This window comes from Tetrao urogallus, assembly GCF_951394365.1.
Source record: "Tetrao urogallus genome assembly, chromosome: 7".
Lineage (NCBI taxonomy): Eukaryota > Metazoa > Chordata > Aves > Galliformes > Phasianidae > Tetrao > Tetrao urogallus.
The window spans coordinates 38,263,100-38,279,646 of NC_136820.1; the positions used below are offsets into that span (position 1 = coordinate 38,263,100).

The 16,547-nt window shown below is 38.1% G+C and overlaps 1 protein-coding gene across 1 annotated transcript in view; it reads right to left on the reverse strand.

Annotated features, from left to right (window-relative positions):
• Positions 1 to 16,547, reverse strand: part of PARD3 (par-3 family cell polarity regulator) — a gene marked incomplete at both ends in the record, with an annotated part of 424,269 nt that overhangs the window by 122,287 nt on the left and 285,435 nt on the right. Inside the window, one exon of the mRNA XM_079538143.1 lies at positions 13,252 to 13,258. Within this exon, the coding sequence (XP_079394269.1) occupies positions 13,252 to 13,258 (7 nt within the window). The remainder of the gene's footprint in view (positions 1 to 13,251; positions 13,259 to 16,547) is intronic.

Consider the following 16,547-nt stretch of genomic DNA (forward strand, 5'->3'; position numbering starts at 1 on the left):
AATGCCCCATATATAATCCAAGGAAACTTAAGAATTTTACTGCTTCCAGTAGTATTTCTTCCTTAATACTTATCTTGACTGTCCTGGCACACTCACGTAACAACTTCCCCATGAAACAACTGCTCACTTCACAATAACAACCAAAGTCTGGAAACTCATAGAGTGCAGTTGTCAACAACATCTCCATTGTAAAACAGCAAACACACCCATTTGTCTTGTGTCAGAGAGACATCAGACTTCTGCAAGAACATGGCCTCTCTATGCATACAGCTGGGCAGTACGTGCCTGAGCAGCTGGCGATGTTCAGGCGCTTGTCTGAACCTGTGTTGCTCTCATTCTCATTGCTGTACGTCTGGCTGCTATGATACTTGCAGCAGTTCTTTCACATGCAACTGAAATAACTGAAATGACTTTTTCTTTCAGTGAACAGGAGGACTGCAGTGCTCAGGACCCATGCAGAAACAATGCTTCATGCATTAGTGAAAAGGAGAACAGCATATAAAAAAAAAAGGCATGAACTGCTGTCAGAATTAATAAAACAAAACAATGCAAAAAAAAAAGGAGCATCTGTGACACTGATATACAGACAATCCTGACAACCAAATTTCAAGTTCCTGTCATTTTCTGCCAAAAACTATAGAGAGCTATAGAAGCCCTTCCTTAAATCAGTGCACAAGATTCCAAGGCACAGACACAAGTCACCCCACGGTGCACAGCAAGAGCAATCAAGCTGCACACGCTACTGTTTCACATATCTGTGACAAAAGAAGTCCTGATGCTGAAGCTTGAGCTGCACCAAAATGCGGAGCACCTGCTGCCACAGCAGCACAGCACTCACCTGCAGCCACCACTTCCTCCAATCTGAATTCTTGGAAGCAGAGCATAGAACATTACTTATTGTGGAAAATAAAGATCAGAATGAAAATGTACTTCAAGCTCCAAGTAATTTTTAAAAATTATCTATTGGTAAATACATTATTTGACAGACGTGGCTTATTATATCCTTCAGGGCACATATGTGTGTGGTTAAGTAATAGTCCTCTTATAACAGTCACAATAATTATAAATATAGTAACAACATCTCACTTATTAACTGATTTATTCAGTTCTCTCATCTAAATCCTTCTTACAGCACAGCTAAACAAAGATTAGCTGTAAAAAATAATAACTAAAACATAGTTTAAATTTATTCTGCAACTGAATAAGCAAGAAGTTCCAGAAAAATCTTCTACGACTAATTGAAATACAGGTCGCAAATTAAAAATACCCTGTCTATCCAAGAGTGTGAGAAATTGATGAAAGAGAGCAGCTGAAATCTTGCTCACTCTAATTGCCAAGATACTCCAGGGTTCTACTTAATTTATAGCTTTTTAATTCTCCTTTTACATTAAGGGTTAGAGAAAGTTTCAAGATAAGTGTAAATGCTCAAAGTCATATTCACAGATCCACAGACTTAATCCTCAAATTCAGCCAACAATAGCAATGATCATAAGTGAAGAAATTCAAAAATAAGAGAGATATACATTTTTAAAAAGTATCATCTCTAGAATATAATAGTCAAGTCCTATTAGAGGACAGGACAATCCTCAGGCCCTGTGACACCAGCCTGTTGTACCATTGATAATAAAAAGACGAGAACACAGACCTAAATGCTCGAAGCTTGACCTTAGAATAGGAAATCCCATGAACTTTATGGATAATCTAATCAAATCCAAATGCATACCCAGACCTCTGTCAGGCCCTAGCTGCATTAATTTGAAGCTTGCTTGCTGGGATGACCGTCACCAGTGAGGATGTGGCCAACTCCCAACTGCACTCAGCAGAAAGATTTTGATGAGCACGTGCCTCCAGTGGCTTTGGGTCAATGCATCAGAGTGACTGAACATTGCAAAGCTACCTAGAGCAGGAAGCTGCTTGTGGTGCAACAGAACATGTAATGAACAAGCTCAAGCTATATCAAGATGCCATGTATAAAAAATATTTTCAATATATATAAAGTATACACATGGATAATACACTTGTAAACAACTATTCCTAAATAAATACATGGGTTGAAGAAATGAAGGAAGGAGGATGTATGGATGGTAGCAACAGAAATTTCACATTTACAACTTTTTGCACAAATAGCTTCACTTTGCAATATATATACCAGCATCCTGCATATAACCAAAAATAATGTACATAAAATCTGCTAAATGGATTTTACTCCGATGCGTTACTGATGAGATCATTGCCGTCTGCCAAATCATCCAAGTATTTCATTAGAATACAGAGCTATAGAAGAGACATGCATTAGTTGATTAATGAGAAAAACACAAAAAATTACTGAGACAGAAGTTCAGCAGTATTATGTTCTGTAATTGAAAAAAATAGACTACCATTAAAAATTAACAAATGGTGAGCATCTTCAGCTAGTTTATCAGTTCTGTCTTCAACGCATGTTCTTTTTCCCACTGTATTCACACACACAACCTAACACTACTCAGAGGATTTTGCAATGACTTCTGTAATCTTTTTCACCATTCTGCATCAGCAAAATCATAAGATTTATATTGCAAAAGATTATTGTGACACACATAAACATTCTGTTGCTAAAATAGAATTTAATAAGCATAAACAGTTCAACATAACACACAAACAAAAATCTTCCTGACTAGTGATGACTTGTTTTTATGAGCCTTACTCCAGAAGCTAAATTGTGCGTTATTTTAAAAATAGCCTTTTAAGTGCAAACATTTACATATTCACAGTTTATTTCTATAAAGAGACAGTCTTCTCAGATAATCAAGGTAGTGGATAAAAGCACACGTGTTAGGAGGGAGGGCAGAAGATGCTGGAATGACACAGCAGCATCACTGTCCCAAGAGGATACAGACACGCTGATGTAAGGGAGTGAGGAATCTAGATACAGGAGCTAGTGAGCAAAGTTGAAGTCAACCTTTAATTCTCCACAGGTTTCCTTGATGATGTTAAACCTCATTAAAGAGCAGTCCTCCTGGACTCCTGCAACAATCAGCAGAAACTCCCTGCCAGAAGGGTTCCTGCACAACTCAGGTTCCAGAATCAGGAAATGGCATTACAAAAAACTCGTGGAAGGGGAAAAATCTCTGGAGAGAGACACTAATATTTTTTCAGAGCAGTAAATCTTGCCTTCAAGCTCATGCACTCAATCATGAGCACAGACACAAACCAGGAGAACCAGTGGTCAGCGCTCCAAACCATCAGCTCTCTCTGCAGCTGCTACCCTGTGCACGTGTACTATCAAAGCACATGTAGCTCTTCTGTGATATCACAGTCATGCATTTTCTCCCAGCATCCTCTGCCGCACTTTCTAAGGACCAAAAACAGGTTTCAGTGCTGTTCAAGTAAGGATTCTAGCTGAGCTGAACAAAGGCTACTGAAAACCAACAGCCAGGAGAGCACATACATTGCAACGCTTCCATGCAGCATTACCAGCCACTGAGAGAACAACATCCCTGCAATGGAAACAACATATGGGGTTGGTGACTGTTTCCAACCACCGCGGAATAATCTGCTTTTGTGAGTCAATATCCCAACTTCATAGAAAATGGGGATAATGCCAAACCAAGAGACATGTCATGAGGTTTCGTTCAATTATTTTCATAAACAGTTTTGATAACATTTCCTGAAAGGCATGACACAACAGGCAGAATATTATTCACACCAAGGCTCTCTCTTTTCACAACTTACGCATTTGTAATATTTACTTCCAGCATAAAATGGTGGAACTTTTAAAAACAGATTTCTTTTAGGAGAGACCATCTGTTTGCAAATTTCTAAACAGAAGATGATCTTGCATTGCTTCTCGTGGTTGCCTAAAGCTAGCAGGAGCCACTGACAGGTGTAATAAAATTATTATTAATAACTAATGTAAGTATTATTAGTCACAAGAAATAAGAAGGAAAAAAAAATCAAACAATGAATTCAAACAAATGTAGTTTAAAAACAGGCTGAGAATGTCAATGGAAGTGGGGATTGTTTCACAATAATAATATTTTAAAAACATCAGCAAATCAGCAAAGAAAAAAGAGATTTGTCCGTATTAAGTCTGAAACAAAACTCAATAAGCAATAACACAGTGCACTGAAATTGACTACAAGTAACTCATTTCCTTAGTAGTGAGACAAAACCTGTTAAAATGTGGGTTGTGGCATCCTGGAAGGGATGAAGAATGAAAGAAACAACCTCTGTTTAGACACAACCATGCAAACAATCATTAGTGGCAACACCCACAGAAGCAAGACGTGGGATTTTAAGGGAAGTCGGTTATTTTAAAGTTTGCTTTTGTGATAAAAACTCCATTCAAAAATTCAAAAATGAGAGTAGTTACTGACTACAAAGTTCCTTCCTAAGAGATTAGATTTCACACAAAAAATGTTCACTATGGTCACTGACGAAAGTATCTGATGCACTTCACAGAATACATCAAAAATTGTGGAGCTAGTTAGGTATTAATAATACTGCATTGCGTTTTTCCAATTACCAGTGTCCACTAGGAATGCTGTGAGAGTGTTTAAATCATGGCCACCCTTCAGTCCTTTCTTGTGACAACTATATTTCTAATTCCTACTCTGTTCATTTTAATGCATTATTGTTTCAAAATACAATGCTGCAAAATTGCAAATTACATCTGGCTCAAGGGCTGATTATGAGAAATACTAGCACTTCTGCCTCTGCGTGAATAACTCTGATAATAATGAGAGATTGATTGAGCTCCAAGAAGTCCAAATGATGAGAAGGGTCAATTTGAACATTTCTATTAGCTTCTTTTGTTAAATCTAACACTTTGCCAGGCCAGAGACAAATACTGCATCTGTTTACCATGATTTTTTTCAACCCTACAGAAGTACAATTTAGAAAATGGGTACTGGTCTGAAGGCAGACCTTGTAAGAAATGCTAATGAAGCACAAAAACCCATCCATTTCACTGGCACTCAAGAGAAGGCAACAGAAAAAGGAAAAGTTGCAAGGGAAATGTGCCTCGACTGTTTTCTGGCTGAAAAGGAAAAAAACAAACAAACAAACAAAAAAAACAAACTAAAAAGCCAAACTAAAAACGAACCCTCAGCAACATGAAAAGTCTTCATTACTCCATTTTGCAACTGGAACCCTTGCTTGCATATACATGAGCGTGGCATACCTTATGTAAAAGTCAACTGCAAAAAGCAAATTGCTATAGATGTGCATGTGCAAAAGGCAGAGAAATGAAGACACAAGTGCAGTATACTGGCTATCTAGACCAGGAAATGGCAGAACGCTATTCCAACAACTGAGTTGTGCAGCCTTGCAATTACACTGTATAAAATCAGCAAAGGTTAACGTAGATACACAAAAAGTTAATCAAACTACTGACAGTTCATCCGGAACCTTCCAAAGATTAAAACTTCCCTACAGATCTCATTATCTAGAAATGTTAATATGTCAGTCAGCACTTTTTCTGTCAATTACTGAAAACCAGGGTTGATAGGAATCTCATGGAAAATAACCTCTGTAGGGTAAATTAAGCAATATAGGATGTCTATCTTCAGTCCCATTCACACGTTTATGTTTTATAGGAGATAGGAAAGGCAGAAACGTTTTCCAGCAGAGAATAAGCAATGCAGTAGGATCTGTGGGACATGTCTAAGCACAATATCCCCAAAGCCTAGGTGAGCCCACAGCTGCCATTGTCTTCCCCAAGGATGCCTATGGCAGAGAAAGGCAGTTCCCCTTGCTGAGCTGCAGTACCAGAGCACAGGTGGCTGTAGGCTACAGTTGAGGGTTTCCTGCAGTGTCACTTAAGTCTCTTCAGAGACGAAAAAGAAAAAATCACCTCCAACTTATTAAAAAGCAATGCCAGCAGGACACTTATGCAAGTGCTCTAGAATATAACTTGATTAAGTTGCACTGAATGCCCATGAATAGTCATAAAAACAAAGGACAAAAAACAAAAGCTATGCTATTTTGGAAGTTTGTTAGGAAGGGAGGACTAAGCCACAGCAGCACACTGGAGCCAGGCCTCTTTTGAGCAAGCATTAGCATGCCACTGCTGGCTTAAATCCTTCTGCCTATTCTATCCACTGCTATTCTGCCCTGCAGCATGAAAATTTAGTTTATACACGCTGTATCTTCTGGGTAGAAAATGAAGAGAGAGACTTTGCATAGCAGCAGCACTGGTGGAACAAAACATCTCTGGGGCTTAGGCAGCACAGCATGAGTGGATCCTTGCCGGGGAGGCAGCGTGGCAGCGAGTCCCCATAGCAGCTGGCACAGGGCTGGCCCAGAGCTGCCTCCCAGGGACAACTCACACCCTAGGGCTGCCAGCAGCCAGAGCAGGGCTGTCTTCATGGTACTGTGCTTGAAATAACTCTATCAGGTGCAATTTCAATTGTTGATTATTTCAAGACCAGTCTGGGAGCAAAGGTTTATTTCAGATGGAAAATGTGCACAAAGGACTTGCAGAGACGTGTGGTGGTGAGGTTTGATTTCTGGTTCCAGCTTCTGTGTAAATAAGCTCCTAGCACAGAAGATCTGAGCCTGGCACCAGCCCCATGCACACTGGTGTTTTTGTTCTCATTTGTACAAGTTCAGGCACTATAAGAAATGAGTGACTGGGCATATGTTTGTTTAGAAAATGAGACGGATTATATTTAAAATAAACTCAGTCCTGACATCAAAGATATTCACCTCCTGAGATGTTCTTCCTGGGATGAGATCAGCTCTGCTTGTGCTCAGTGCTGCACACGGCACGCAGCGATCATTACTGCCATTTTCACGTTTCTTCAGAATACAAAATGAACAACAAAAAAACACAACATTTTTTCATTATAGGCTAAAAAAAGAATTAGCAAAGTATTTCAGGTTCCACAGATGATATCAGAATCCCAGTAGTTACTGATGATAGTAATGTTGGTATCATCACCTGCTCAGCAAGATCAGAGGAAACACACGCTTTGTCTGTTACACTGCACATGAAACTGATGCTTGTAGAAGCATGTTGTGTTCTGAGTTTCAGGATTTTAGTGCTACAGGTTAAAGACAAAGATAGCATCTAAAATAATATTGTGAAATATTTGAGATTTATTTGTGGTATGCTGCTGTTGAAATGTGTAATAGCAATTCAGTTTGCATTGCAAATACTGCTGCCACACCTGGCATTGAATATGTTAGAAGCATTTGTATCACATTCATCACTGTGGTACTTAAAAATGATGATACAACTAAGATTTTAGATGCATTTTTTGCTACTAAATCCTTTTTTCTTTTTTTTTTTTTTGCAGAATTCTGTAGAGCTAATCCATAAACTTTGTTTCTGATTAGTTTTCAGTTTTCCCACTATGCACTACCTGTAACTGAAAGAAATGAAATCTACAAATACTTGCAATTGTCCAAAAATCACAGTCACCTTGTGAACTAAACTCAATATCAGTGTCTAGAAGCCATGTGTAGCGTATGCTTTCAGCATATAAATATTTTGTATTTCTCACTGCAGGAAACACCACAGGGCATCAATGCTCCTGAAAACTCTATCATGGACTAGGTACTATCCCATTTTTACAATGAGAAACAGTTCTTCCTTGAAGTTTAAATGACTTCAGCCACTGTTTGTATTTCTCTAACAAGACTGGATCTATACAGTTCATACATCTGCTAAACTAAATATTTCTAACAATTTTCCTACCAGTACAGCATTACTAACATATTTTCAACATGCAATTTAAATCCTTTAAAATAGACATATCGGTGGAATGCAATTGTATTTATTGCAAATCATTAAGACCATTAAGTAGCTCCAAGAAAATATACTATATTCTTCTTCCTTTTACGAGTAGGAGCTACAAGACTGGCATTAAAAATAGAGAATTTGTAGAGACTATGAATTTATCTTCTGCTAAAGCAAACACTTCCAGATTTACCGCTAGTCACATCATCAGCTAGCCCAAACATACACCGTAAAAATGAATCTATCTCTGCAGGGTCTATTTTATAAACAACTATAGCCTTTTCTTACCCTCTTGCTTATTGTAAGCCTGCACAGAAGCAGTAAAAGTTAATATGCACTACATTAACTACTGAAATGTTATTGCACATCAAAAAGGTTTACTGGTATACTTTGCAAACATGCCTACCTGAAAGCCATAAAACACTGACATATCATGAGTCAGATCTACTGCAGTGCATTGCAATCAAGTTCTTGCTCTCATCATTTAAAAGCTTCTTGATACAAAAGTTGTTCTATGTGATCTTCAAAAGATAATTATGTATATGATACAACAGATATTTTTAGCACTTGGGAATCAGGTAACCATATAACAAATACTGTTACAGGATAAATTGCAAAGAGTAGAATACACACACCCTATTTTGTACTCAAATGCAAGGATACCTGTGTCTTGTCTCAAAAAATCCTTCAGCTGCTAATCACTGAAAGCCCAGAAGACAGATGTGAGCAGAACTGGCATACAGTTACCTTGTTCTGGCTCTCCACCCTTGTTTGCTACTGACCATCACTGGAGACCAAGTATTGGAGAGCAGGGTCTTACCAGGGATTATTCAACTTGATATGGCTGCATTCTTATGTTCTTCCGCAAAACTCTACAGAAAGTGCTGAACACAAACAGAATTAAAAAACATCTCCTCCTCCAAAAGTAATATAAACCACCTTCTCTGTGACTGAATGGACTACAAATGCTCAGGGTTTTACTTGGTATCTGTACGTTGAGATAAAAGCAAAAAATATCAGCATAAATGCAACAGAATTATGATTTTAATTTAGTTTCCAGCATAGCAAGAAATAACAGCAAGGAAGATTTCTGTAGAATTTCTTCCTCAGTTTCAAAGAAAATAATCATCTTTTCTAGTTCAGTGGATCATATCAGGCACTATCGGGTATCGTATTAGCCTGTCACGCTTGGTGTCCTAGAACTTGCCAGTCCAAGATGAGCCAGCGTAAGATGCATGGAAGCTCAGTGAATATGACCTGTTTACAAGTAAATTCTTTCCTAACACCCAAGATACAGTGGTCGGCTCACAGTTACAAACATACGCTTAGCCACATGATTTACTGCATTCTTTAAAGAAAATGCAGAGCCAATAAGTTCCTCAGGTAATCATGCATCACAAAAATCCTTTAAAATTTAAACTTTTTAGATGAAAAATTTATTTTGGATTAACATTTGTGCTTCATGGGAAGTAGATGTTAATTGATTCAGATTTTTTGTATCTGATTATTCAGTGAGTCTTGTTCCTACCTCCTCTAACCAAGGACAAATACTTTTTACTTGGAGAGTGGTTAAGCACTGGAACAGGCTGCTGAGAGAGACTGTCAAATCTCCATCCTAGGAGATATTTGCAGCTTAACTGGGTGTGAGACTGAGTAAGCTGATGAAACGTGGATGCTGGACTGCTGTGAGCAGGGCTGAAGCAAACAGAGATCCGTTCCTGCCCAAACTGCTCCATCAGTGCTTTATTTCAAAGCCTGTTCAGTTCCTCTTAATACAGTCCCCTTTGTTTTTCCCTCCTTTTTCTATTTTTTCCTTCAGAAGAACTGATAAAAGGACTCAAAGTGAGGGAAATACTACTTGCACATCTCAGGGGCATTGTGTTTCTAATATCTGCTTTTCTCTTTGTCATTTTACAAAAGTTTTGTTCCTCTTATTTCTCTATGAAACAACTTAAAAGCCTAAAAATAAGCCCTCTGAATGCCTGATACCCACTGTTTTCTTACTGCACTCAGGGAAATGTATGGTCTCACAGACTATTTCTATTCCAGTATGTTTCATTCTATAAATCATACTGGCTTATACCTATCCTGCCATTCTCACTGAAATGTTTTACAACACTGTCTCTAATGATTACTTCTCTGCACAACAGTAAGACACATGGAAACCTTAGGAGGCACCACCATTCACATACACCATGAATCCACCTTGCTCACAAGAAGTGAGACACAGCAGTGAGTGATTCATCTTTTAGAGAAGGATCAGCTCTCCTGCAGCTGCCTACTTATGTACTTCAAGTGACTATCACATGATAGCCTGAGACAACTTGTGCTACAAAAGTACGTTAAGTCACACTACTTTCCTTCTGAGACAATTTTCCTATTCCTGTTTTTAAGAAAGATTTTAAAAAAAAACACCTCAGTTTTAAAAACAGTCTGCAGACAAATCATCTGTAACCCTTATCAATATAAAGTACTATCAATAGCAATTTAAAACCTCCAAGAACATTTCCAACAAATAAGGAAACAAATACTGTTAATAAAGGCTTTCATCTAACACATCCTTCATGTCCCCAGACAGTATTTATTTACCGTACTTTGTTAGGGACTAACATGCTGACTAGTTAGTAGTCTTCAATTATCACATCAGGTGGAGGAGAAATTCTATTTCTATACAAGCTAAAACTGAAATTGACTTTGAATCTCTGAACTGTCAACAAATTCTTCTACGAAAAGGCTTGCTTTACAGAGATTATAAAGTAGGTGTCATCCTTGACACTTGCTTTCTATATTCATACTCCAGGTCTGGAAGAGAAATGCTGCAGAACGCCAGGAAGGATCTTGGAGGGCTCAGCTGTCACACTGCGTGACTCCCTCACTTGCTTTGCAGTCAGATACGGTGGTGTAGATGTCAAAGGTTCTCTATTTAAACTCACTGACAAGAAAAGGAAGAATACTGGGAGAATATGTTAGCAGCTACTATGAACTTGTCTCTAGCATCAGGTCATCCTGGCACTTAATTCAGGATGCTCGAAACAAAAGCTCTGATTCTATTAAAATTAAAAAACACACAACATGCTCCCATCAGATATACAAGTTCAAGACTTACTATGGAAAAATCTAGCATTAGGAGTACATACTACAAAGCACTGCTTTCTATCAGAATGACAAACTAGAAAGCCATATATGATTACGCTAATCTCTCATTTCAGATCTCTCTCTCTCACAATTGCATACCACTGTTCTCTGTGTTTCATGTAAAAGTCACAGCTTACTAACCACTTAATGAAGCTGCATTCCTCAAATCCCTGACAGAATATGCAAGGTTGTTTGGATTAGAAATAAGAATTTGACATTCCACTGCCCAGTGCCCCAATTACATTTTAGTCATAAACATCTGTACCATGGGATATTTGGGGATGAAGGCAATGAAACACATATCTCCTCAAAATGTCTGATTACACCAAGCAGAAGAAAACAGGAAAAAAATGTGGAGAGGAATAAAGGAGTATCATTTGTCCTTCTAAAAAGAAAAACTATTTTCAATCAAGCTTCTCTCTTTCCATCCCTTATTTACTTCTACTTGGAAAGAAGGAAGCAAAGAATATGAAAATACTTTGAAAGACATTTACAAGAGTCCTGGGTAATTGTCTGCATCAAAGATGACAATTTGTTGCATGGCTGATTCCATTTGAAAAGCTCTTCTGACTCCGCATCCCAGGAGCTGGCTGAAACTTTGAAAATAGATCATGAAGAATTAGCTGAGAGCAGCAAAGCAAACAAAAGTGTCATTAACAGCATCCAACTTGCAGTCAGGACAAGGATTACGCTCCTCCTTTCAAAACTGAAAAGCGAGCACATACCTTGTGTCTATGATTGTAGTTTGTCACACACACATTTCCTAGCTGGTAGAAGAGGAGAAGCAGATGTGGATTTAATGAAGGGTCTGTCAGCTGGCACATAGAGCAGTAACAAACAGGTAAAGAACAGCGCAAATGGCCCCAGATTCCATTTACCTGAGCCACCTCAACTTTTTTTGATGAAGTACCTAGAATGATCTCAGATGACTGTTAGCAAAGCCAGGTGTGATTCAGTGGGCAAGCAATGATCTTTGAAGTTTGCAGTGATACAGCAGACCGGTGTTTAAGCAATAACCTCTTACTTCATGTTCTAAGGCTGAAAATTTATTGTATTTAGTGACATGAGCAGAGCACTAAAAAAACCAAAGAACTCTAACTTCTGAAACTCATTCCCTTGTTTTGAGTCAAATTCATGTATCAGAAGGTGTTATTCACCAGTATGAAGTCTGTTAGTCACACTTCCAAGGAAAATACTATTATTGTTGCTATTTAAGCTACTGAATGATGAAAATCAGTCTACAAGTTTTATTTTATTGAATTCAAAGTATTTTCTAGTCCTGTTGATTGGGGTATAATTCAATAGTATTTTACACAACTCAGACACCTTCTTGTCACGAGCCTGCTTAGAAGTCTGAAGGCTGTTATTAAATAAAAGAAAAATAAGGTAATTACTAAATAAGTGTTATAAACTTATTCTAGTTTCAGCTAGGATGGAATTGTTTTCTTCAAAATGTCTGGTAAGATGCCATGTTTTGGTTCTGGGAGAAAAACAATGCTGATAACACACCAATGTTTATAGCTGCTGCTAAGCAGCAAAGTACAGAGCCAAGGCCATTTTCAGCAAAGAGCCCAAGGAGCTGAGAGGGAACAGAATTAGGACAATTGACTTAAATTGGCCAAAGGGGTATTCCATATCACATGACAACATATGGAAGCAGCTTTGAAGGGAGGGGGAGTTTGTCTTGTCTCTTCTGCTTACTGGGGGCTAGTCAGAGGGTGGTAAGCAATTGCTTTTGCGTTACTTGCTATACACAGTCTTATCTATATACATATACAGATGTATGTATATATATGTATATATATTAATAAGGATTGCCCTTTTCCTTTTCTCTATCTTAGTAAATAGTTTTATCTCAACTCATGAGTTCTACATTCCACTGAGAAAGGGGGAGTGAGCAAACGACCTTATGGAGCTGAGCCACCTGCCAGTTTAAACCAAAACAAACCCTCTCAATTTGCTTTTTTTTTTTTTTTACAGACATTACTGATGATGAGAAACTTGAGTAGACAGTACAAGGAAGTCATATAAACACAACAGTAATCCTTGTAGGTTATTCTCCCATATGTTCAGCCAGAAGTCTCAGATGGCTAACATGATTGAAAGGTATAATTCAAAGCTACAAACATTAGTATTATGAATTGGTACATGTTCATTGTACCTTGGAAGTAGTTGTGTGGAAAAGAAGGATAAGAAAAGACAACAGTATACCTGCTTTCAGCGAAACAAGGATGGAAACTAAGTTATCTCTTTGTTCTCACAGAATTAAAAAAAAAAAATACTAGGCTCCCAGTAATCACTTTTAAATTAATTTAGTAATTTAGAATTAGGTTTCAATGGTAATCTGAGAATATTACTTTTGCATTGGCTTACCAGTGCATTGATTTACTTACCTGTATGCTGCAAAATCAAGAGAGGAATTGAAGATTAGTCACCACATATCACAGATTTACATTTCCATCAATATGACAGATCTTGAAATACACAGTCTCCAGTACTAAGAACACCTATGCATATATTTACTTTTTAGCATAGTGTCTTGTTCCACAAATTTCAACACCCATTGCTTTCCTTCCCCACTAAAAGCTATGTTTATGTGAGGTTGAGGTATTAATCTACAGGAGAAAGGTATCCACTTCTTATAACTGCTTAACCACATTTGTTTCAAAGTACCTGACACCCATTTCATAAGCAACCTCCAAAACCAATGTAAATATTTTCTTGCTTAAACCCAGTATTAAGATACAAAGGTATATTCCCCACAGCATCTTTCATTGTCCTCAGCAGCTCACCAAAAAACTCAAGCATAACTTTTGTTTTTGCAAACTCATTTTTATCCCTAAATCTATTCTATCTATCTATTGCCTAATCTATCATCTATTGTATAGATGTCAATTTGTTTCAGATCTATTTGTCATTGTGATTGTCCCTCCAGTATTTTTTCATCAAGATTTGATGGGCTAATATTCCTCTTCTTCCTTTTGGAAACCCAAAGTTGTTTTTCTTTCCTCTTTTTTCTCAACATCTTAGTAGATCAGCTTCTTCTAACTATGCTGTACTTCAGATACATCCTTTCCTGAGATTGACCACTTGCCAGACAAAATTTTTTATAAAACTCTCCAGTGAGAGTTCTCCCATATAGACTCCCCAGTAAGACCATGATTGTATGCTTCCTCGCAGATGAAATAAATTCCAATAAACAGTGACATAATTACAGTGATGCTACTGTATTACAAAATCTTGGCTTGGGTCTGTTACAGAGAAAATTACAGGTGGATGCTGGTTAAAGATTTGGAGCTACAATTCTTTCATTTGTGACCCATTACTTCATTGGTCTTAGTGACACAGCTAAAAACTTTATCCTGTCTTGTATCCCAAGGGTCCCCACTTTCATAAGTGAAAACATGCTGTACCTGAGAGGAGAAGAGAAAAAGAAAATGGCACACACAATTTTCTCTCACGGGAAAGGAATGTCAAAGAATCGCACAACAGAGAAGCCCATCAAATTAATGTATCCCTACCAGCACTAATTATAGGTGCACTGCTTGAAACCATAAAGCGTCTTGCCTAATGCACCACTACAAAGACCTTTTTATCAACGGATTGTTCTTGTCAGGTTCATTTCATCAAGAAACAGAATCTCTACAGAAATAAACAGAGACTCAGAAGTGAATAAATATATATTTTAGATTGCACTTTGTGGAGAATAAAGATTTTTGCAATCTTCTGATATCAAAACATGCATCCATTCAAGCCTTCCTAGTAAAGAAGCAAAAACTAGCAGAACTTTTTATCAGCTTCCCAAAAACTATTTGCTAATCTGTCAGTGGCCATCCAGACGGCCCTTAAATGTCAGCAGTGGAGAAGATAGAACTGCACAGTCTCTCCGTGGTACACCATTAAAGCCAGAGGACGTAACACATAATCCTACTGCATGGATAAGAAAGTCAGGGCAATGATGTAACTGCTTGGGTAACAAAGATATGTTATGGTATAAGATCTGCAGCAGCTCAAAGCAGCACCAAGGCTGGTGTGTCAGATCAACATTTCCGTTCAACACTTCTCTGGCTTTATTTACAGTCTATATTTATCTGTGAGCAGAAAGAGGGACATTAAGCCAAATGTCAAATTTATAAATATTATTCTCTTCTGCTCTGAAATGTCACTGTGAAAAAAGAAATGCGCACATACTCAGATTTATTTCACAGAGAGAAGGGTGAAATATCAGACTTTCCACAGCCCAGTGTGAGTGAAGGTCCTTTGGAAGTGAGGGAAGTTTGGTCTCTCACAGAACTGCACCTTACAGTTCTCCCTCGTGGTTTCATCAAGCTTCTCTACTCCGGTTGATGAAAGCCATAAAACAATGCAAGTACTTAAAAGGTTTATTTATGATTTTAACCTGCTATCTTGATCATCAGGAGATCTTGGAAATGATGACTGGATGCTGAAGGATAAATGTAACCTTGGGTCCCCTTGTGGAAATTTCCATCTCATAGTGCAGTTTAATGAAGATCCCAATACCAAATCCTAAGATTTTAACTGAAGGCAAGTAGCTTGCTTTCAGATATTACACAGACTTCACTTTAGAAGCTGTCAGTTTGCATATAGGCAGTAAAAAGCCCCTTGGCTAAATACAGACATTGGTGTGTCAGTTAACAGCAATTTCACCCCGCAAGTGTTCTTGCCCTTACAACTCAATGAAGAAAGATTATCTTACAATAAGAGCACTGGAAAGGAAGAAAGAAAAAGAAGAAAAAGAACTACAAAGAAATCACAACGTTGCAAAGAACCAAAACATCCAGTTATGCTTTGATCATCGCTTGAATTTCGAATGTTACTGTCATCATTATTTTTTATTGCACCACATCTTCTGATTACTTGATATCTATATGTCAGATAAACAGAAAAACAAAGCATGATATAGGCAGAAGTAGTCGTTTATCTTACAGACATAATAAAGTCTCTCTCTCAAACATTATTGAGAAGCCTGTCAGCAAAGCAAATCTGAGCACAAAGTGGAAATGAGGCATAATGCTTAATTCCTTCAATCAGCATTTTCCTGTTTGCCAGAAGCACCTCTTCTGGGTGGGCTGACAAGGTGCAAGCTAATTTAACGATCCAGGAGGAGTCAGAACTGCATCCAGGTAGCACTGCTCCCAGATTAATTAAGAGGAGACTAAAAAGTAAAGTTCACATAGAAATGGTATTGAGGGAAAAATAACTCAAACACTGGCAGTTATGAAGAGCATACAACAAAGCCAGCATCAGGCCTTCTTATCAGCAAAATTATAGTTTTCAGATTAAAGATTTCAGGACTACTGTATTGAACATACAGACAATGTTGCTTCTGGTATTAATTGCCACTTTTGGATTCATTTCCATCTAGAGCTTTCAAAGCTGTTCTGGAACACTTGGAGGCTCTAATGCCAGAGGGCATAAAGCAGTAAATCAGCCCTGGACGGCCTGGTTCCCCAACAAATAAAGGCTCCTTTGTTTGGAGGGCACTCTCCCCAGGTTCATTCTTTGCCTGTGTACCAAAGCTTGCACGGTGTGGCAGCTGTCTCACAGGTCCACTGGGCATCAGAAACATTAAGTAGGAGTTGCCCTGCTTTCCTGATGCTGTGTAATACTTTCTAGCTGAACTTGAGCTCACCAGGCAGCAGTCAAGTTATCCATAAGCTATTTACTC